This window comes from Equus quagga, chromosome 12 (genome assembly GCF_021613505.1).
Source record: "Equus quagga isolate Etosha38 chromosome 12, UCLA_HA_Equagga_1.0, whole genome shotgun sequence".
NCBI classification, from domain to species: domain Eukaryota; kingdom Metazoa; phylum Chordata; class Mammalia; order Perissodactyla; family Equidae; genus Equus; species Equus quagga.
In genome coordinates, this window is record NC_060278.1 from 88,178,766 (window position 1) to 88,196,088 (window position 17,323).

The following is a 17,323-nucleotide window of genomic DNA, read 5'->3' on the forward strand; positions in this document are numbered from 1 at the left end:
CATCGCTGAAGTAACATCTGTGCCAATCTTTCTCCATTTTGTATGTGGGACGCCAGCTCAGTATGGTTTAGAGGAACAATGGTAGGTCTGCACCCAGGATCCGAACCCATGAACCCCAGGCCATCAAAGCAGAGCATGCAAACTTAACCACTATGCCACCAGGCCAACCCCTTTTCTTTCTCTTATTTGCCTGAGTTAAACTATCATATACTTCTCATACCATTATTTACTTATTATGTTATTATTTAACATTTTATATCTGTAAGCCTTGGCTTCCCTGTTGTCAATAATTGTAGCTAAAGTTTATTGAGCGCTTACTACAGGCCAAGCAACTCTCTATGCTCTAAGACATGGGGACTATTGTTATCCCCACTTGACAGATGAGGGAACTTGAGACAAGAAAGGTGTGATAACTTTTCCCAAGGTCCACAGGTAGTAAGAGGCATAGCTGGAATTTGAATTCAGGTAGTCTGACCCTAGAGCTCTTACCGGTATGTTCAGTGTGCAGGATTGAAGGGAACCTTAGTGTTTACCTAGTCAACTTCCCTACCCTATACTGCTGTTTTCTCCTCCCCTAAACCAAGCTCAAATCCCTTCTCCAGTTTCCCAAGTGGTTATCCAACCTCTTCTTGACCATAGAGATCTTGATATTTTGCCTATTCCATTTTTAGACTTAAAAAGCCCTCCTTTAAATTCTTCTGAAATCTGCGTGAGGAACAACACAGCATAGATGAGCTACTAGCTCATCTATAAAGTGGGGATTATAGTCGCTGTCTCCCAGGATGGTTACAAGGAATGAATAAGGATGAAAGCACTTAGCATGGTGCCTGGCACCAGGAACCGCACAATGCATGACAGCAATTGACTATACTTTACCTCTCTTTGTGCATAGATCTGTCCTCTGGAGCCACACAAACCAATCACTTCTCTTTTCTCCGTGGTAGTCTTTCAGTGTCCGAAGGCTGTGATCATGTCCCCTCTAAGACTTCTTTTTTTCCTCCTATCGATATGTCTCTAGTATTTTCAGCTGAATCTCTCAAGACATTGTTTCTAGGTTCCTCACTATCATGTCTTTCTCCATCCCTCCCTCTTTGGCTTGGGTGAAGAAATCAGAAAATCACTGAGCAGAGGAGAACCACAACTTCCTTGGGTTTCTACACTACATGTCTATTAATGAAGCCCACACTATATTCACATTTAGGCAGCCACACTACATTCAGTTGACTCCATTGAGTTCACAGCCACCTACAACACCATCTCTTTTCCATCTGAAATTGTGAAATCACATTTTTTCACATCCTGTACTTGTAGAGTTTGTTGTTCATATGGGTAATTTGACTTTTTTCCCTCTTTTATTTAATCTCATTTGATTCAGCCTATTACCTTATCATCCCAATATCCTTTTAGATCTCTATTTTCTCTTCCATTTATGCGTGGAACTTGAGTACATGATCATGGCAAGATAAGAGAATTCATGTATGGTGCTAAGCACAATAACTGGCACAAAATAAGCCCTTGATAAGTGTAACAATTTTGGCTGTTATTATTATTCCATCCTTCAGCACAGTGTCTGGGCCATAGTACACCTTCAATAAATATTTACTAATTAATGGATGGATGAATAGATCAAAGACTGATAGAACGAATTAATATCCTCTCTCCTGAATCACAGGTCCAGTAAATTTGATTTTGTTATTCCTCTTTTATGGATAGGACAACTGACACTCAGAGAGGTTAAATAACGTGCTCAAAGTCACTCAGCAAGAAAGTGGTGGAACCAGGACTGGAACCCAGGTCTGCCTGACCCCCAAGCATATGTGACTAACCCTTCCCTACTCTGCTTCCTTACATCTGTATTCAGACCTGAAAAATTGGTTGTGGAGTCAGAGTGAAGTCTGAGAGGCTTCCCAAGGTTGTGTGTTCCAAGCCCTAGAAAGGCTGATTCTCCTGCTTGTGTCGCTGGGACACAGGAATGCGGACCGCGCCAAGAAATGGCATCAGAGCCCAGGAAGCCTTACCTCTTTCCTCCCCTATGGGCCTCTCACTTTCTCTGCCCTAATCTATATGCTTAGCTGTTCCTCTCTAGAAACTAACAGCACTGAGTGTCCCCAAGGATATGCTTTTAAGACCAGGGAACCAAGACCCAGTCCTGCTAGCCAGGACTGGGGTCAGTGGAGTTGGGGGGTCGAGAAAAGTAGCAAGAATGGTTCAAAGAATACTAAGACCTGCAGGAGACCCACAGTTAGCTCTCTGGGTGTCAGCTTCATCACCTGTAAAAATGGGGATTAATATTCCTCTGTGCCAGCTACTGTGTTGAATGTCTTTCATATCCTCACAGTTAGCCCTGGGAAATATGTATATTCTTTACCCCTCCCCCCTCTTTTTTTCCACAAATGAGGAAACCAAGTTTCATAGAATTAAGTTATTTGTCCAAGGACTCTAAGTGACAGATCTGAAATTTGAAACTGGGCTGCCTTTGAGCCCTTCAGAGCTGTGAGACCACAGCTGGGAGAGTGTTTGTGAACGCTAGAGAAGGATAGAAGCCTTGTACCCTTTTGCACAAGAAGGTCCTGTGCAAGTATGCAGCTCATTGTGATTGGGACTGGGGGTGGCTGCCTGGCGGAGATAATCTTCCAAGGAGTCAGTTGAATAGATCAGATGGTTAGGATGGAAGGGCTGTTCCCCCTCAGGATAATCTGATTGGATCCCCATAGTCTGAGTGGGAAAGGAGGGAGGGTATGCAGTCTGAGTCGCTCTTTTGTGAAAGAAAGTTCTAGGGCAGGTTGAGGTGGGAGAGGAAGTTCCTAGGGTATCAAGCCAGAGCCACAACAGTCAATGAGACGCCCAAGCCTTCAGCAAGGTTGAAGATAACATGAAGCTCTCTGATGGGGCAAAGGCAGGGAGCAGCTCTAGTTCTGTCAGACTTTCCAAGAAATGAGGGACACACAGCACAGAAAATAAGTATGTGTAGGAACCAGGCCCACTAGTGACCCCTTTGCCTCTGGGCCCTTATGTTTCCAGCCACCCAGTTTCTACACTGCTCTCCCTGTGTCCACAGCCTACTGCTTGGCTTCCCTGGCACCTCCCTTCCAGGCTCATTCTCCTCTCACACACACCAGAACTGTGTCTGCTGTGGCAGCTCCTTTGTTTACTTCCAGAACTCTCAGGCCTGCCACCAGCCAAACACAACGAAGCTCGGCCAGGGAGGGCTAGGCTCCAGGCTCAGGCTGTCCCCTCAGGGACAAGTAATGGCCTCCAAGCCAGGGAGGCAGCTCGAAGGTAGGCTGCCTTCTGTACTGGGCTCTTGCTTCCGGTCCTGACAACCCAGTTTTCAGGCCTAGAGGGAAGGGACAGAAGATCTGCCCACAGCTGGGCAGGAGTCCCTACTGTTGAAACAGCTTTGGCTGGGAGCCCTGGGAATCAAAGACCCAGCTGGAGAGAGGTGGGGAAAATTTTGAGGCCCCCTGGGTAGGAAGCAGAGGGCTAGACTCCCTTCTCCTGGTCCTCCCTCTCTTCATCCAGGCAGAACCTGGGCCTGAGCCCTTGAGACAAGGACTCAGGTGCCCAAATTTCCCTACCAGAGGGCTGTGTTCCCCTCCCAAGAGTTCTTGCTTCATGCCTCCCCAAAGATTCTAGCAGAGAAAGGGAAGTGGGCCCCAGGCAGGAAACACTGTTAGGATGTGTCTGGCATTGGTCTGTCTGAAGTTACTTACCTAATGTGTAATTACGTATTTACATAATGTATAATGTGTGGGGGCGGGGGGCGCTCCAACTCTGTTTCTGGAACTAGGGGTGAGAGGGTAGGAGGTGATGGGTGAGCAGTGAGGAGTAGTGAAGGTGCTGAGCTGTAGGGGAGCAGGGTCATGCCAGGAACAGTGGTCAGTGGTAAAAAGGAGATGCCCCAATAGGGGAGGAAGAAATCCTGAGATTCTTGGCAGTCAGGTTCCCCAGCAAAGAGGTAGAAGGCCCTTTGGATGGTGGCCAGTTGATTCTGTGAGTATGTGGTGGGGAAGAGAGGGCGGAGGGCTGGCAGGGCAGATACTGTGCAGACACTGATGAATAAAGTGGGGTTGATTTTAGAGGAAATAAAATCCCCAATTTCCCTCCCATTTAGAGATCCATTTCAGAGGCAACAAGCTTGACTAAGGATTGTCAAAAAGAAAACCTAACTCTGTTGCCAGGCCCCAACAGAGCAGATGGAGCTCCAGATAAACGGGCCTTTGGAAGGAACAGGAGTGGGATTAGAAGTTAACACTGACCCTGCTCAGCCTGTATTCTCTGTCCCGATCTGCTTCAGTTTCCAGGACTGGGAGTGGGGACCAGGCCTTGGAAACCAGGTTTATACATGAGGCAATCCATCTCCCCTCCTTAGGTCAATCATTCTTTGAGGGGTCACTGGGTCCCCTGGAGTAAAAAGAAATTTGCCACAATTTTAGGCACAGTTTTGCTTTTTATCTCATCAATGTACATTTTAATCTAACATTCTAACAGCCTCATACTCCTAACCCCTGCCCAAGCCCTCTCCCCCTCTTTCCCACCCTTGCCCAATTGGCATTTCATCTGCCCCAGGGGCAGGAAGTCACCAGGCACAAAGGTGATTCAAGGAGGAGGTGACACCAGTGGCTCTCCCAAGAGGAGCCCTCCCTGAAGAGTCCAGAGGTCAAGGAGGCCCAGGTAAGGAGAGGTCGTGGGATGAGTCTCATTGGAAAACACTGTCTCCTAGATCTCAGTCCCATTCAGAGTCTGTCTCCCTGGGCCTGTCCCTGCCAGTGAGCATAGCAGAAGGGCAGAAATCCTCAGACAGGGGGACTTGTGGATAGAAAGGGACCTTTAGCCCAAGTCCGACTCAGAGAGTGAGCAAGGCTGTTGGAATCCCCTTTCATGCAGGCTGTGTAGATGCTCCTGGCTGCAGCTTTCTGACTCCTCTGGTATCCCAGGAGTGCAAGGAGGGGCTCTTGTGACCAGCATCCTGGGGATATCCCACTCAGGAAGACAGAAGGCCAGTGCTGCTACCTGCAGCCACAAGACTCCACCACCATGTCCTCATACTGCTTATAGACCACGTTGTTGGCAGAGTCAATGAAGAGGATGCTGATGGGACTCAGTCGAGTGGGCACACAGCAGGTGGGTGGTGTGGACTCAGGGTCCATGGAGTTCATTAGGGTCTGGATGACTGCATGGTTCGTGGGCTCCAGGTGGGAACGCAAGGGGAACTCACATAGCCCCTCACAATGGAAGGCCTCATACTCAAGGGGTGCGATGATCCAGTCATCCCAGCCCATGTCCTTGAAGTTGACATGCAGTGCCTTCCTACTGCAGCGGGCCTTGGGGTTCTTGGTGGGCCGCTTGCCCTGGCGCGTGGCCAGTGGGGCCCGCCGTTTTCGCCGCTGGCTGAACAGGTACTCATACACGGTCTTATCATCCTGGCCGGAGCGGGCCTTAATCTCATTAAAGAACAGGTCCCGTTTCTTGGTACGGCCAAACACCAGGAACAGGGCCTTCTCGTGGACCTGCCGGGCAGTCCGGTCGAAGCCCAGGCCACGGAGGTCCACGGCCCGGCCCCGTTCCCAGGCCTCCAGCTCCAGGCACAGCTGGGCCGAGTTCTTAAAGTTTCGGAAGAGCTTCCAGATGTCGAACACCTCCCAGCCAGATCCGTCCAGGCCTGGCACGGAGCGCACATCCAGCAAGGCTGCCGGCTGCCGGCCGCTGGGGCAGCTGGACAACTTCAACTGGGCAGCCCGCCTGCTGCTGGGGGCCCCTGGCTTGGCTGTGTCCGAGGACTTCTTCCGTAAGATCCGTAGCTCGGCCCCTAGCAGCCCATCCTTCTCCAGGGCACTAATGTCAAACACGTACCTCTGCTTCCTGACCACAGGACCTCGGTCATCTAGAGAGAACACCCAGAAGTCATTCCCTGCAACCTCACCAAGGGGGCCAGTCACCTCAAGGCCTCAGGGGAAAGCCACAGCTCTCTCCCCTTCAAGAGATCTTTCTCTAACCTCTTCCCCACTCTGACAGATGCCAAGACCCAAACCACTGAGAGTCTTTTTCAAAATAAGGGAGCTTCCTACACAGCCAACCGAGTAGGGTTGTTATCTGTAAATGTGGCTGTGGGTGATTTGAGTGATTCTGGGTATTTGTGTCAATGATGCTCGTATCAGAGATCCATCAGCTTTAGAACTGCTTGCTACCTATCCCTCTCCCATCTGTTATCTAATACTATATCTCATTGGTGAGATAGGTGGGGTCGGTATTATAATTACCCCTGTTTTTCCGGAGGCTCAGAGAAGTTAGGTGACTTGCTCAAACTCACTCAGCTAGGATAAAGCAGAGTTGGAACTCCAGCCTAGAGCTTTTTATACCCAATCCTGAGCTGCTTCCATTATACCTTATAGAAGACCTTAGTGTTCTTGTTTTACAGATGAGGCACAGAGGAGTGATGTGCCTAAGGTCACACAGCGAGTTAATGATAAATCTGATCTAAAATCCAATTCCCTGGCTTCCCAGTCTAATGATATTTCTGTGCATGTGTCTAACTCTGCTGGGTGTGTGTGTGTGAGTGTGTGCATATGCGTACGATTGGGCTCCTATGTGAGTATGAAATGTAATACATGTTTTTTGTGACATGTTATGTGCATGTATGATTGGTCTTGTGTGAATATTTGAAGGATGTGCATGTATACGTGTGTATATATGTTAGAAGAATCCGTACATAGGTAAGAAGGTGTGTGCGCACCACACGTGTATGTATGTGATTCAGCATATATGTATAAATATAAGGTTGTGTGTGTGCATGAGAAGCTCAGTAGTATGTCCAAGTCAGCATGCGCTCCTTCCTAAATACCAATTTGCCATTGGGAAGCATTCATATATTGCTCTAGAAGGTGACTAATTAGGCCTTTAAACTCCCAGTCTCCCCTTCTGCCTCCCCCTCTGCAAGCTCCCTTAGTGCTGGGGGGCACAAGGACTTATTTTATGAGCCCCCAAGGGGTCACAGCGTTCCCCAGCTGGGCAGGCAGCCAGGCCACCTCCCCCACCTCAGCCAGACCTGCTGCCTCTGTGCCTCCCCCACCCTCTGTCATCCCCCACAGGCCAGCTCTAATGAGGAGGCTCTCCCACTCTCTGACCCCTCCCCCACCCTGCCAGCCAAAGTTCTAAGACTCAAAGAACCAGAGCATAGGAGCTGCAAGAAACCCTAGCCATCAGTGGTCCACTTCCCTCCTCACACCTATGGAGAAACTGAGGCCAGGAGAGGGGAAGAAACTTGCTAAGATCACATAGCAAGTGGAGAGAAAAACTCAAGACAAGAATGTTAGGTGGGCAGAGGGAGAAGTGAGGGGAGCAGATATTCTCCTGGGTTAATGATAAAAATGATCTGTTTTATGACAGAACATAAAGCTTCCGTATTTGAGGGGCTCTCAGAAATCACCCAGTCTAACCCCCCCAGAGTTGTACAGATGAGAAAATTGAGACCCCAGAGGGAGAAGAGACTTTCCCAAGGTCACATTGTGAGTTTGACCCCAGGTCTGCTCCCCTTCTCCATGTGTCTAAATGTCGTGTTCCATGATTCCAAGATGCCTCAATTACTATCTTCACCTATCCTGCCTCCTCTGCCCCCTCGTCTGAAGGCAAAGTTGTAGAACCACGGGTACACTGGTGAGAGATTCATTTCTCTCTCTGCCATCTGAGAAAAAGTACAAACCCCTGGAGCCTGGAAAGTTTGGCCAACTCTCATAGGAACAGAACCTGGCCTGGTAATCAAGAGTCTGATCCCCAACTCTGCCACCAACTGGCAGGTCTTGTCTCCTCTCCAGGCTTCAGTAAGCCCCTCTGCACATTGCAGGAATTGGACTTGGCGATTCCCAGGTGCCCTTCAGCTCTGACACGCCAGCAGCCTGGGACCTGGTATGTATGAGATAAGTCCCAGATACCACCCCAGGCCAGATGCACACACATCTCCCACAAGTGCAGTGTCAGGGCTCTGAAAGGCCCCTCCATACATGCAGATGCCCCTCCCTCTGAGCCGTGCCCCTGCCACCCCACCCCCTCACCTTGCCCTTTGTCAATAAAGCTGGTGATGGTGTTGGCCAGGCCAGCCTCCAACTTCACGCTGCTGTTGCCTCCCTTTCTGTCAGCATCGGACAGCGTCCTGTACAGCGAGAGCATGTACTCATGGGGCGTGATGGGGGGCGGGCGGAACGGCTCCTTGGGCTCTCGAGGGGGCCCAGGCTCTCTGGCCTTCTTCAGCAGGAAGGGGCTGGGGACAGATCCTGCCTTTGGGGGTGCCTTACCCCCAGGAAGCTGTCCTTTTGGGGTCACAGTCCTTGTTGCAGCCTGCCTTGTCTGGGGAGGGTGTCCTGGTTTGGGTTCAGAGCCACCCGGTCTGGGGGGCAGCTTTTTGGGTTCATCCTTCTTGGGCTGTGTGGGCCCTCCTGTCTGCCCGGTGCCCCCCTTTGCCCTGGCACTGGTGGCTCCTCCACCATAGCTGTGACCCCCTGGCCTGAAGATGTTCCGGGCCAGAGGGGGCCTCTCCTTGGCTTCTGCTTTGGCCAATCCTGGCCTAGCCCCTTGGGGTCTCTGGCCCAAGTCAGGGGCACCCAACACAGTGCAGATGAATTCCAGGTCCAGCCAAGCCAGGTGCCAAAGCAAGAAAGTGAGGAGTTTGGGGAGTCTCATCCTCTGGCCAGCCGCTGAGTGACACCAAAGAGAACGGCGGCAGCAACGAAGGTGCCTCTGGTTTGGCAGGAAAAACCATGAAAGGAGCGGACCCTCAAAAGCAGCAGCAGCAGCAGTAGCAGCAGAAGGAAAGGCTTTCTCCTCAGTCTGAGACTCTTTAAGTCTGCCGGGCGTGTGTTTGTATCCAGTCCCATAGTGGAAATGCTCTCGTATCCAGACGTGCACCGTCTCCAGTCAGCAGCTGAAAATAACTCGTTCTTGAAAGGAGAAAGCCGACCGCCCCCTTTCTCCTGCACAACTGACTGAGGGCTTGAAGGAGGCTTGTATAAGGCTGAGGGATTTTTCCAAGAAGGAAGAATGGCGTAATGCTGCCTGTGTGCTCCAGTTTTTTTTTTTAAGTTTTGAATCCTTTCCAGTGAAAATACTTACACACGCACACACACACACACACACACACGCCTGCAGGTGCTCAGAAAAATCTTTTACAAACCTGAACTCAGGAATTGAAAACGGAATTCCAACCCAAACCAATTTAATTACTCTCTGATGTCATGCTGTCTAAACTCATTTAAGTGCGATATATTTATGTGAAAAAAATCACCGCTGCCCTTTCGAGGCCGTGGCTCACGGGGGCTCTTGGCACAGAGCCCCGCGGCGGGACTCCAGGCTTAGGGGGCCTCTCAGTCCATGGAGCCAACTCAGGGGTCTTCACCTCCACCTCACGGGACAGCCCACCCCTCCTTCCTGAGGAAAGATGCTGAGGAATGAGCTCAAGGATCTTAAGCCCCCGAAGCATGGGGAGTGTGGGTTTTCAGTTAAGTCCTTGGGGTGTTTTTAAAGCAGTTTCAACCCCTGTGTCTAGTCTGGGGCCTGATTTGTTGTTGGGGGGGCAGCACAGATGGCAGCATTTACCCACAGTTTCTTTTATTTTAATAAACTTGTGGTGACCCAGAGACAGAAAAATATCAGTACCCCCTACTCCCCTCCCCCCAAATGCCATTGACTGGGCTCAGATGATTTCTTCAGGCTTTGGGGGACATTGCTACCCCTGAGCCCACTCCTTGGATGGAGGCAGGTCCAGAGTGTACCTCACTACCACCCCAGCTAAGACAGACTCAGTTTTGTTGGAAAAGGACTGGCTGAGTGCAGAGGTGGCAGCCCGAGCCTGGGGTAGCAGCGGCCCCTGCAGGAAATTGGAAAAATGATTTCCCACATGATGCTTTTCTGGTAGCTCTGGAAGAAGTCTGATTTCCATCTGGACTCAGGGGAGAAAGCTGTTCTCTTCACCTGCAACACCCTCCTTTTACTCCCACTACTGGAGAAGTCCTCCTTATCCAGAGAGCTTAAGCTGAAAATTCACCTCCTTCGGGAAGCCTTCCCTGATCCTCAGATAGAGCCAATTATTCCTTCTTGTACATTTTGCTACAACGCTTGTCACACTGTAAGGAGTACAGCCACGGTAGAAGCAGTAGTCAGATAGTCTTCTTTCTTAATCTGAGATTCTCTGAACCTACCTAACAGAGAGCTGTTTGTACTCTAAGTTCACCAGATTGGTTTCCCAGCACAACCTGGCATAGAGCAGAAGCTCAGTAAGTGTTTGATGAATGAAAGAAGATGAAACACAGCTGGGGTGTCCAGGTGCCCAACTAGCCTTTTCTTAGTGATGCTCCCAGATCCTCGCTGATCTTCAGAGCACAGCTGCATAATTTGCCCATTTCAAGCTTGATCTGGGGCTCCTAGGTCAGAAAACCCAGTAGAGCTCCAGCTCCCCATCTCGAAGGACCAATGCACCACCAGGCACTTCTGTGCAGAGCTTTAAGGAAGAGCTGAATTCATTACTATCCCTCCAGTTGCCCAGATTCACATCACTTGGCTTCCGTTTTGGCCTGTCCCACTTTAACAGTCATCTCTGGCCTTCCTCCCTCCTCTCCATCCCCGCTGCCTCACTGTCTCAATTCTCCTCACGGCCTGCCCTTCTACAATTCCATTATAACCGGCTTCTGGGCCTCCAGGATCTCTGTTTCAACCCTCCCTCACTCTAAAACCTCCCCACTGAAAAGTGCCACCTCATGTGCCCCCTCCACCATGGAGCCTCCCTCATCCACCGGAAAATACACACCCCTGACGTGCCGTCATACATTTTCTGAGCCCCTTTCCACTTTGGCAGCTCAAAGACTATTCATTTCTGCCTTTGCCCTGTTCTGCAGCCCTGTTCATTTCTTCCACTCTGTGCACTTTTTTCATGTTTTCAAAAACCATGACTTAATTCCTTATAACTGTAATAATTTATTTACTTATCTGTCTCCACCATTAGATTATGACTAGACTATACCATATTTGTCTTTCAATTATTCCCAGTGCTGGGCACAGGGCCCAGCATATAGCTGAGTCTCAGTGTGTGTTGTATGGATGAATGAATCTCTAATTGGCCCTTATATACAAAAGCCATCATTTTCTACTCTAAGGTGCAGTTACTTGTGGACATATCAGGCCTTCCCTGCTGGACTCTGAGCTCCTTAGAGGGAGAGATTCTATCTTGCCACTTATTGGGCACTTTGTAAGCTCAGGTGAGTGAATAAATGAAGAGATGGATGAATCAAACAACCAAGATGCCCCTGCACGTGGTTTGATAAAGAGCAAGGGCTCTGGAGACAAACAGAGAAAAATCCTAGTTCTGCTACGTGGTTCAGTGCATCGTGTGATCTTTGGAAGCCTCTAAATCTCTCTGAAACTCTGAACAGGGATCACGACAGTACCCACCTCACAGGGTTTTTATGGGGAGTCAATGAAATGAATCATAAAAAGTGATTAGCCTAGCGCCTGGAAAATATTAATAGCTACACTTTTATTGAACATTTACTCTAGTAAACTAGACTCTGGCCTTTGTATCCCACTGCATTTTTATCTTATTTATCTTCACAATAATCCTATGTTGAAGGTACTCTTAGTGCCCCCATTTTGCAGATGAAGAGATCGAAGTTCGGAAAGGTTAAGTTACTTTTTAAGCCTAATTCCTGCTTTGAGACATTTTATACCAAAGAATTCTAACCTGGCCTCTCGGAACACAAGAAGCGAAAGGGTGGTGGGGGCAAGCACAGTATTCTTGGCTTTCAGTCAAGGTCTCATCGGTGGGCTGAGACTTGGGGACCTGGAGGAGTCTCAGAGCAGGGGCTATTGTTTGAGGACCAGGGAGCTCCAGAAGTGGGGTGGGAGCAGGGAAAGGGGACTTTGAGCTTGCTTAGAAGGCCCTCTCCAGGGAGGAGCCCAGGGGACTAGCCTGGCTCTCACTATAAAGGTGACTAATCACTTCGGTCCCCTCTGGTAATTGCAACCAGATGCTGCTGCTGGCAGTGCTTCAGTCCCAACATGTTTAATTATTGGGATACAGAGTCCCTCGGTCCCCCATGTCCCCCTACCTCCTCCTCTCCTGTCAGCAATATTAACATCAAGCTTGATGTCGAAGATGGGAGCCTTGGGAAGCCACTGGCATGGGAATAATCTTTATGGTCCCTTCTACTGTGTAGAGCCTTTAACTCTTATACACGTTTCCCCACCAATTATTTCATTGGCACCCCACAAAACATCCTCATAAAGTTGGCAGGTCAGAGTATTATTATCCCCATTTCACAGATGAGCAAACAGTGAACTGAATAATAATAATAATCCTTTGCTTTTTTCAAATACTTAGCGATTTTCAAAGTGGTTTCACATCCATTGTGCTCTATGAACCTCCCGAGATCTCCTGGAGTCAGTCCAGCACAGCACAGTGGCTAACAGCAGAGGCTCCAGGATCAGACAACTTGGTTTGCATCCTGGCTCTGCCACTAACAAGTTGGGTGACCTTAGGTATTCATTCATTTATGAACATAATTATCCAGCAACTGTATATTGGGTCTACGCTGTGATAGGTCCTGGGCCTGAGCACTGGATATCTGGCGTGCACAAAACAACCAAGTCTTGCTCACATTCTGGTGGAAGAGATAGACAAACAAGCAAACAAATGCTTAATTTCAGAGAATTCTAAATGCTGTGAAGAAAAATTAAGCAGGGTCAAAGGGATGTCTATTTTAGACAGGAATGCGTCTTTGAGCGGGTGACGTTTGAGCAGAGAGCCAGATGTAGTGAGGGAATGAGCCATACAAATGTTTGGGGGACGATCATTCCAGGTGGAGGAAACAGGGAATGCAAAGGTCCTGAGGCAGGAATGTGCTTGGCACATCTGAGGAGCCATGAGAAGTTGGTGCGGCTGAAGTATAGTGAGCAAGGTGGGGAGTGATAGAAAATGAGGTCAGATCATGCCACCACCACATGGAGTATGGCTTTGCAAGCCAGAGAAAGGAAGTTGGATTTTACTTTTAGTGCAGTGGGAAACCCAATGGAGGGTTTGAAGCAGGAGAGTTGTCTGCTTTGTAACATAATGATTAAGAGCTGGGCTACCTGCCTTCAAATCCTGGCTCCCCGATTCATCAGCTGTGTAATCTCAGCCTAATTATTTAATCTCTCTGTACCTCAGTTTCCTCATGTATAAAATGAGGATAATAATAATATATCTACCTCATAGAGTTGTTATTAGTTAAGTTGCTGTGAGTAAAGTTCTTAGAATAGTGTCTCACGCATAGTAAGCACTACATAAATGTTTGCTTTTTTTTACATTTAGAAAATATTGGGGCCAGCCCCGTGGCCGAGTGGTTAAGTTCACATGTTCCGCTTTGGTAGCCCAGGGTTTCACCAGTTCACATCCTGGATGCGGACATGGCACGGCTCGTTAGGCCATGCTGAGGCAGCGTCCCACATGCCACAACTAGAAGGACCCACAGCTAAAATATACAACTATGTACCGGGGATTTGGGGAGAAAAAGCAGGAAAAAAAAAAGATTGGCAACAATTGGTAGCTCAGGTGCCAATCTTAAAAAAAAAAAAAGAAAGAAAATGTCACTTCTCTGAACCTGTTTCTTCATCCATAAAATGAGGATAAAAATATCTGCTTCACAGACTGGTTATCAGAATAAATGTATTTTTAGATATAAAGCAGCTTTCTTTCAGTGACCAGCATATAGAAGGTGCTCCATAAATCATAGTTAAAAAAAACAAAGATTCAGTTGCTAACGTGGTCCCTGTTTCACAAATGAGAAAATTGAATCTCAGAGAAGTGAAGTGACTGGCACAAGATTACATAGCTAGAAATGACAGAGGTAGGACTCAATCTGGACACCTGACTCTGAAATCAGTGCTCTTCCCACAGCGAGGGAGAACTGACCTTTCTCGGTATCACCCTGCAGGTTAGGCGTTAGCCAGGAGACGGGCCCAGAGTCCCTGACCCTCCCTCTGTACTCCTAACCTGTGGGGCCTGGGCCATGCCCATCCAGAGAGCCTGACCAGAGCAGAGCCACCTAACTCTCCCCCAGCGATCGTTGTGTTTTGCGGCGTTTCAACTCCCCAGGAGCAGCTGCTGCTCCAGGCTCTCCTCCAGTGAGCTCTCAAAGGCTCCCCCAGCTGAGCTCCTCGGGAACTGCACCGTGTTTGAGCGTGGATCTAGGTCGATCCATCCTACTGGACCGCAAACACCACAATGTGGAAACTGTGTATGGCTGTAAGTGTGTTTCTGTCTGTTGTGGGCATGGGGCATACACAAAATAATTACATATTTTTAACTTTTATTCTTTTTTTAAGATTTTATTTTTCCTTTTTCTCCCCAAAGTCCCCCAGTACATAGTGGTATATATTTTAGTTGTGGGTCCTTCTAGTTGTGGTACGTGGGATGCCACCTCAGCGTGGCCTGATGAGTGGTGCCACGTCCACACCCAGGATTTGAACCAGTGAAACCCTGGGCCGCTGATGCAGAGTGCGCAAACTTAAGCACTCGGCCAAGGGGCCAGCCCCTTTTACTTTTATTCTTTATTTAAAATACTCTTTCTTGGGGCTGGCCCTGTGGCCGAGTGCTTAAGTTTGGCATGCACAGTTCGGTGGTCCTGGTTCAGTTCCCGGGCCCAGACCTACACCACTCATTGGTGGCCATGCTGTGGTGGCGACCCACCTACAAAATAGAGGAAGATTGGCACAGATGTTAGCTCAGGGCAAATCTTCCTCAGCAAGAAAAATATATACTTATTTATTTATTTTTAAAATAATATTAAAACTATTTTAAAAAGTAGTACATATTAGAAAGAAAAGTAACACAAATTCATGATGAAAAAAATTCGAACAGTACAAAAGAATACCCAGGAAAAGTCTCCCTCCCACCTCAGACCCCAGATTTTCCAGTCCTTTCCAGAAGCAATCACTCTTATCAGTCTCCTGGATGAATTTCTATGCACATAAGCTTTTAAAAAACTTTTTGTGGGAGGATGGTTTCTGTACTTAATACCTTTTTTTTTGAGGAAGATTAGCCCTGAGCTAACTACTGCCAATCCTCCTCTTTTTGCTGAGGAAGACTGGCCCTGAGCTAACATCCATGCCCATCTTCCTCTACTTTATACGTGGGACGCCTACCACAGGATGGCTTTTGCCAAGCAGTGTCATGTCTACACCCGGGATCTGAACCGGAGACCCCCAGGCTGCCGAAAAGCAGAACATGTGAACTTAACTGCTGCACCACCAAACCGGCCCTGTGCTTAATATATTTTAACTACAAAATGAAATCATGTTTATTGTAAATAAAATTCAAACAATACCAAAGTTTATAAAATTAAAAGAGAAGTCCCCTTCTTATTGCTCCCTAATCTCTCTCCCTAGAGGTAACCACTGTTAATAGTTAAGGACCTGGAAACCTTACTGTCATTCTTGAGTTCAGAAACCTCAGATTCCTGACGGACTCCTTCCCCTCCTCCCTCCCTTCCTCTGATTTTATCTCCCACTTTGCATATAAGAACCCTAGTAGATAAGTATTATTATCCCCATTTTGCAGCTGAGGAATTTAAGGCTCAGAGAGGGGAGTGAGTTGCTCAAGGACACAAGGCAGAGCCAGGGGTTCAAACCCAGATGAGTTCAAATCCAGGCCTCCAAGCCCAGAGTTCTTTCTGCCATGTTCCTCTGCCTGGTTCCTGTCCATAATCTTACAATTTAGTTGCTGTGTGAGGCAGCAGATGAATTCTCAGGTTAGAACATAATTAACGGCTCATTTTTTGAGGAAAGAGAGGATCTGGTCCTATGGGAGCTGTCACTGAACAGTCTTTATTGCCCAAGCCCTGAACAGTGGTGAAAAGATGCCACTCACTTCAAGAAATGTCTAGCTTGGGTGAGCTGGTTGGTTGGTCAGTGGGAAGGGGCTAGGAATGGAATGACACCTGCTCACTGAGGCAGGGTCGGGGCTAGGGGAAAAAATCCAGCCGATGGAGGGGATTGTGTTATCACCTAATTATCCAATCCAAGGAGATTCATACAACCCACCCAAGGGGTAGAATCAGCAAGAGGAGTGCCCAGAGGAAATTCCCAGCATTCCCCAAACATCCCAAGCTCTTGCACACCCCTGTGCTTTGCACACACTCTGCTTGGAATGCCCTTCCTGCTTTTGTCTGCTCAGCAGATTTATCCTTCACAGTCAGGTTATAATATCACTGCCTCTATGAAGCCAGCCACTCCCTCTTTGTAGAATTTGCCTCACTCTATGTGTTTGAAACTTGTTTACTCACCTGCATCCTGCGTGAGTCTGTGAACTGAGGCTCTGCAAGGGGTCCCTGTGTTACTGTTCTTTGGGTCTCTCACAGTGTCTAGCTCAGGATTTGGCACATAGTAGGTGATCAATATTGGTTTAATGATGAAGGAATGAACTCAGATGGACAGCAGCAAGTTGTTCACGATGTACTACAAGAGACTGTATCGTTTGGGTGCCCTCAGCTCTGCTTCAGACTATTAGCTTGCAGTGAGAAAGAGGGGAGTAGGGGCGGTTTTTTCTCAATTTTTCCCCTCTGTGGCCCTCAGCTCAGTTCAGTCACTCAAGGTGTTGACATGGAGAGGAAGATGGTAAAGGGGGGGAAGTCTTCTTTGAACTAAGTATTGTAGCTGGCTTTGAGTTTTCTGGGTCTGGAAGGTGTTTATAGCCGTTCCTGTCCACTATCAAAGCATCACTGGTGGTCTTATAGGCTCTTCAGGGGTTCTCTGGTGGGCTCCCCTCCTGCACTTCCCTTAGCAAAGACACGTTTATTACCAACGGTTATTTGTCTTCTTACTTTTGGGGTCCCTTTACCCATCTAAGAGGCCCTACTGAAAAGGACGCAGGACGGGCTTGTGCAGGCTCTCTTTCCTACTTAGCCCACATCTGGCCTACAGAAAACATTCCCTGACAACAGCCCTGGAGAGCAGGCCAACCCCAGCATAGCAGCACTCTCCTGGGTCTGCCACCAAAACAGTTAGCAGGCTTGTCTCTTGTAGCTAGATTTCCCAGGCAATCCTCCCTAGGAAGGGTGGGGAATCACAGCCAGAAATAGCTCCTCACAAATTCTCTATCTTCTACCCTCTTGACTCCATAGATAAGGGATTTTAAAACTTTAAAATAGATTTTAGGCTATTAGAAAAATATATATATATATATTAGCACCTTACTTTGAAATTTCACATATATAATTTAAAAAAGAAAGACAGTCAGTCAGTCCAGACAGCCTCTTGGCATGGAGCAGGAGGGAGAGCTATAAAAAATGAGCAAGACTGGGATGCA

General features: G+C 48.2%; 1 protein-coding gene across 1 annotated transcript; it reads right to left on the reverse strand.

Annotated features, from left to right (window-relative positions):
- Positions 1-5,009: 5,009 nt before the first annotated feature.
- GDF5 (growth differentiation factor 5) lies at positions 5,010-8,673 on the reverse strand. Its single transcript, XM_046678127.1, has 2 exons — positions 8,049-8,673; positions 5,010-5,884 (listed from the first exon to the last, which is right to left on the reverse strand). Exons 1-2 carry the CDS (start codon positions 8,671-8,673, stop codon positions 5,010-5,012), a joined length of 1,500 nt encoding a protein of 499 aa, XP_046534083.1.
- Between the last annotated feature and the right edge of the window lie 8,650 nt (positions 8,674-17,323).

Bases quoted from the DNA above. Each gene is read 5' to 3' on its own strand.
- GDF5 (XM_046678127.1), bottom strand. From the start codon at position 8,673: ATGAGACTCCCCAAACTCCTCACTTTCTTGCTTTGGCACCTGGCTTGG. The intron at 5,885-8,048 runs GTGAGGGGGTGG...TGTTCTCTCTAG, and splicing joins CTTTATTGACAAAGGGCAAG to ATGACCGAGGTCCTGTGGTC.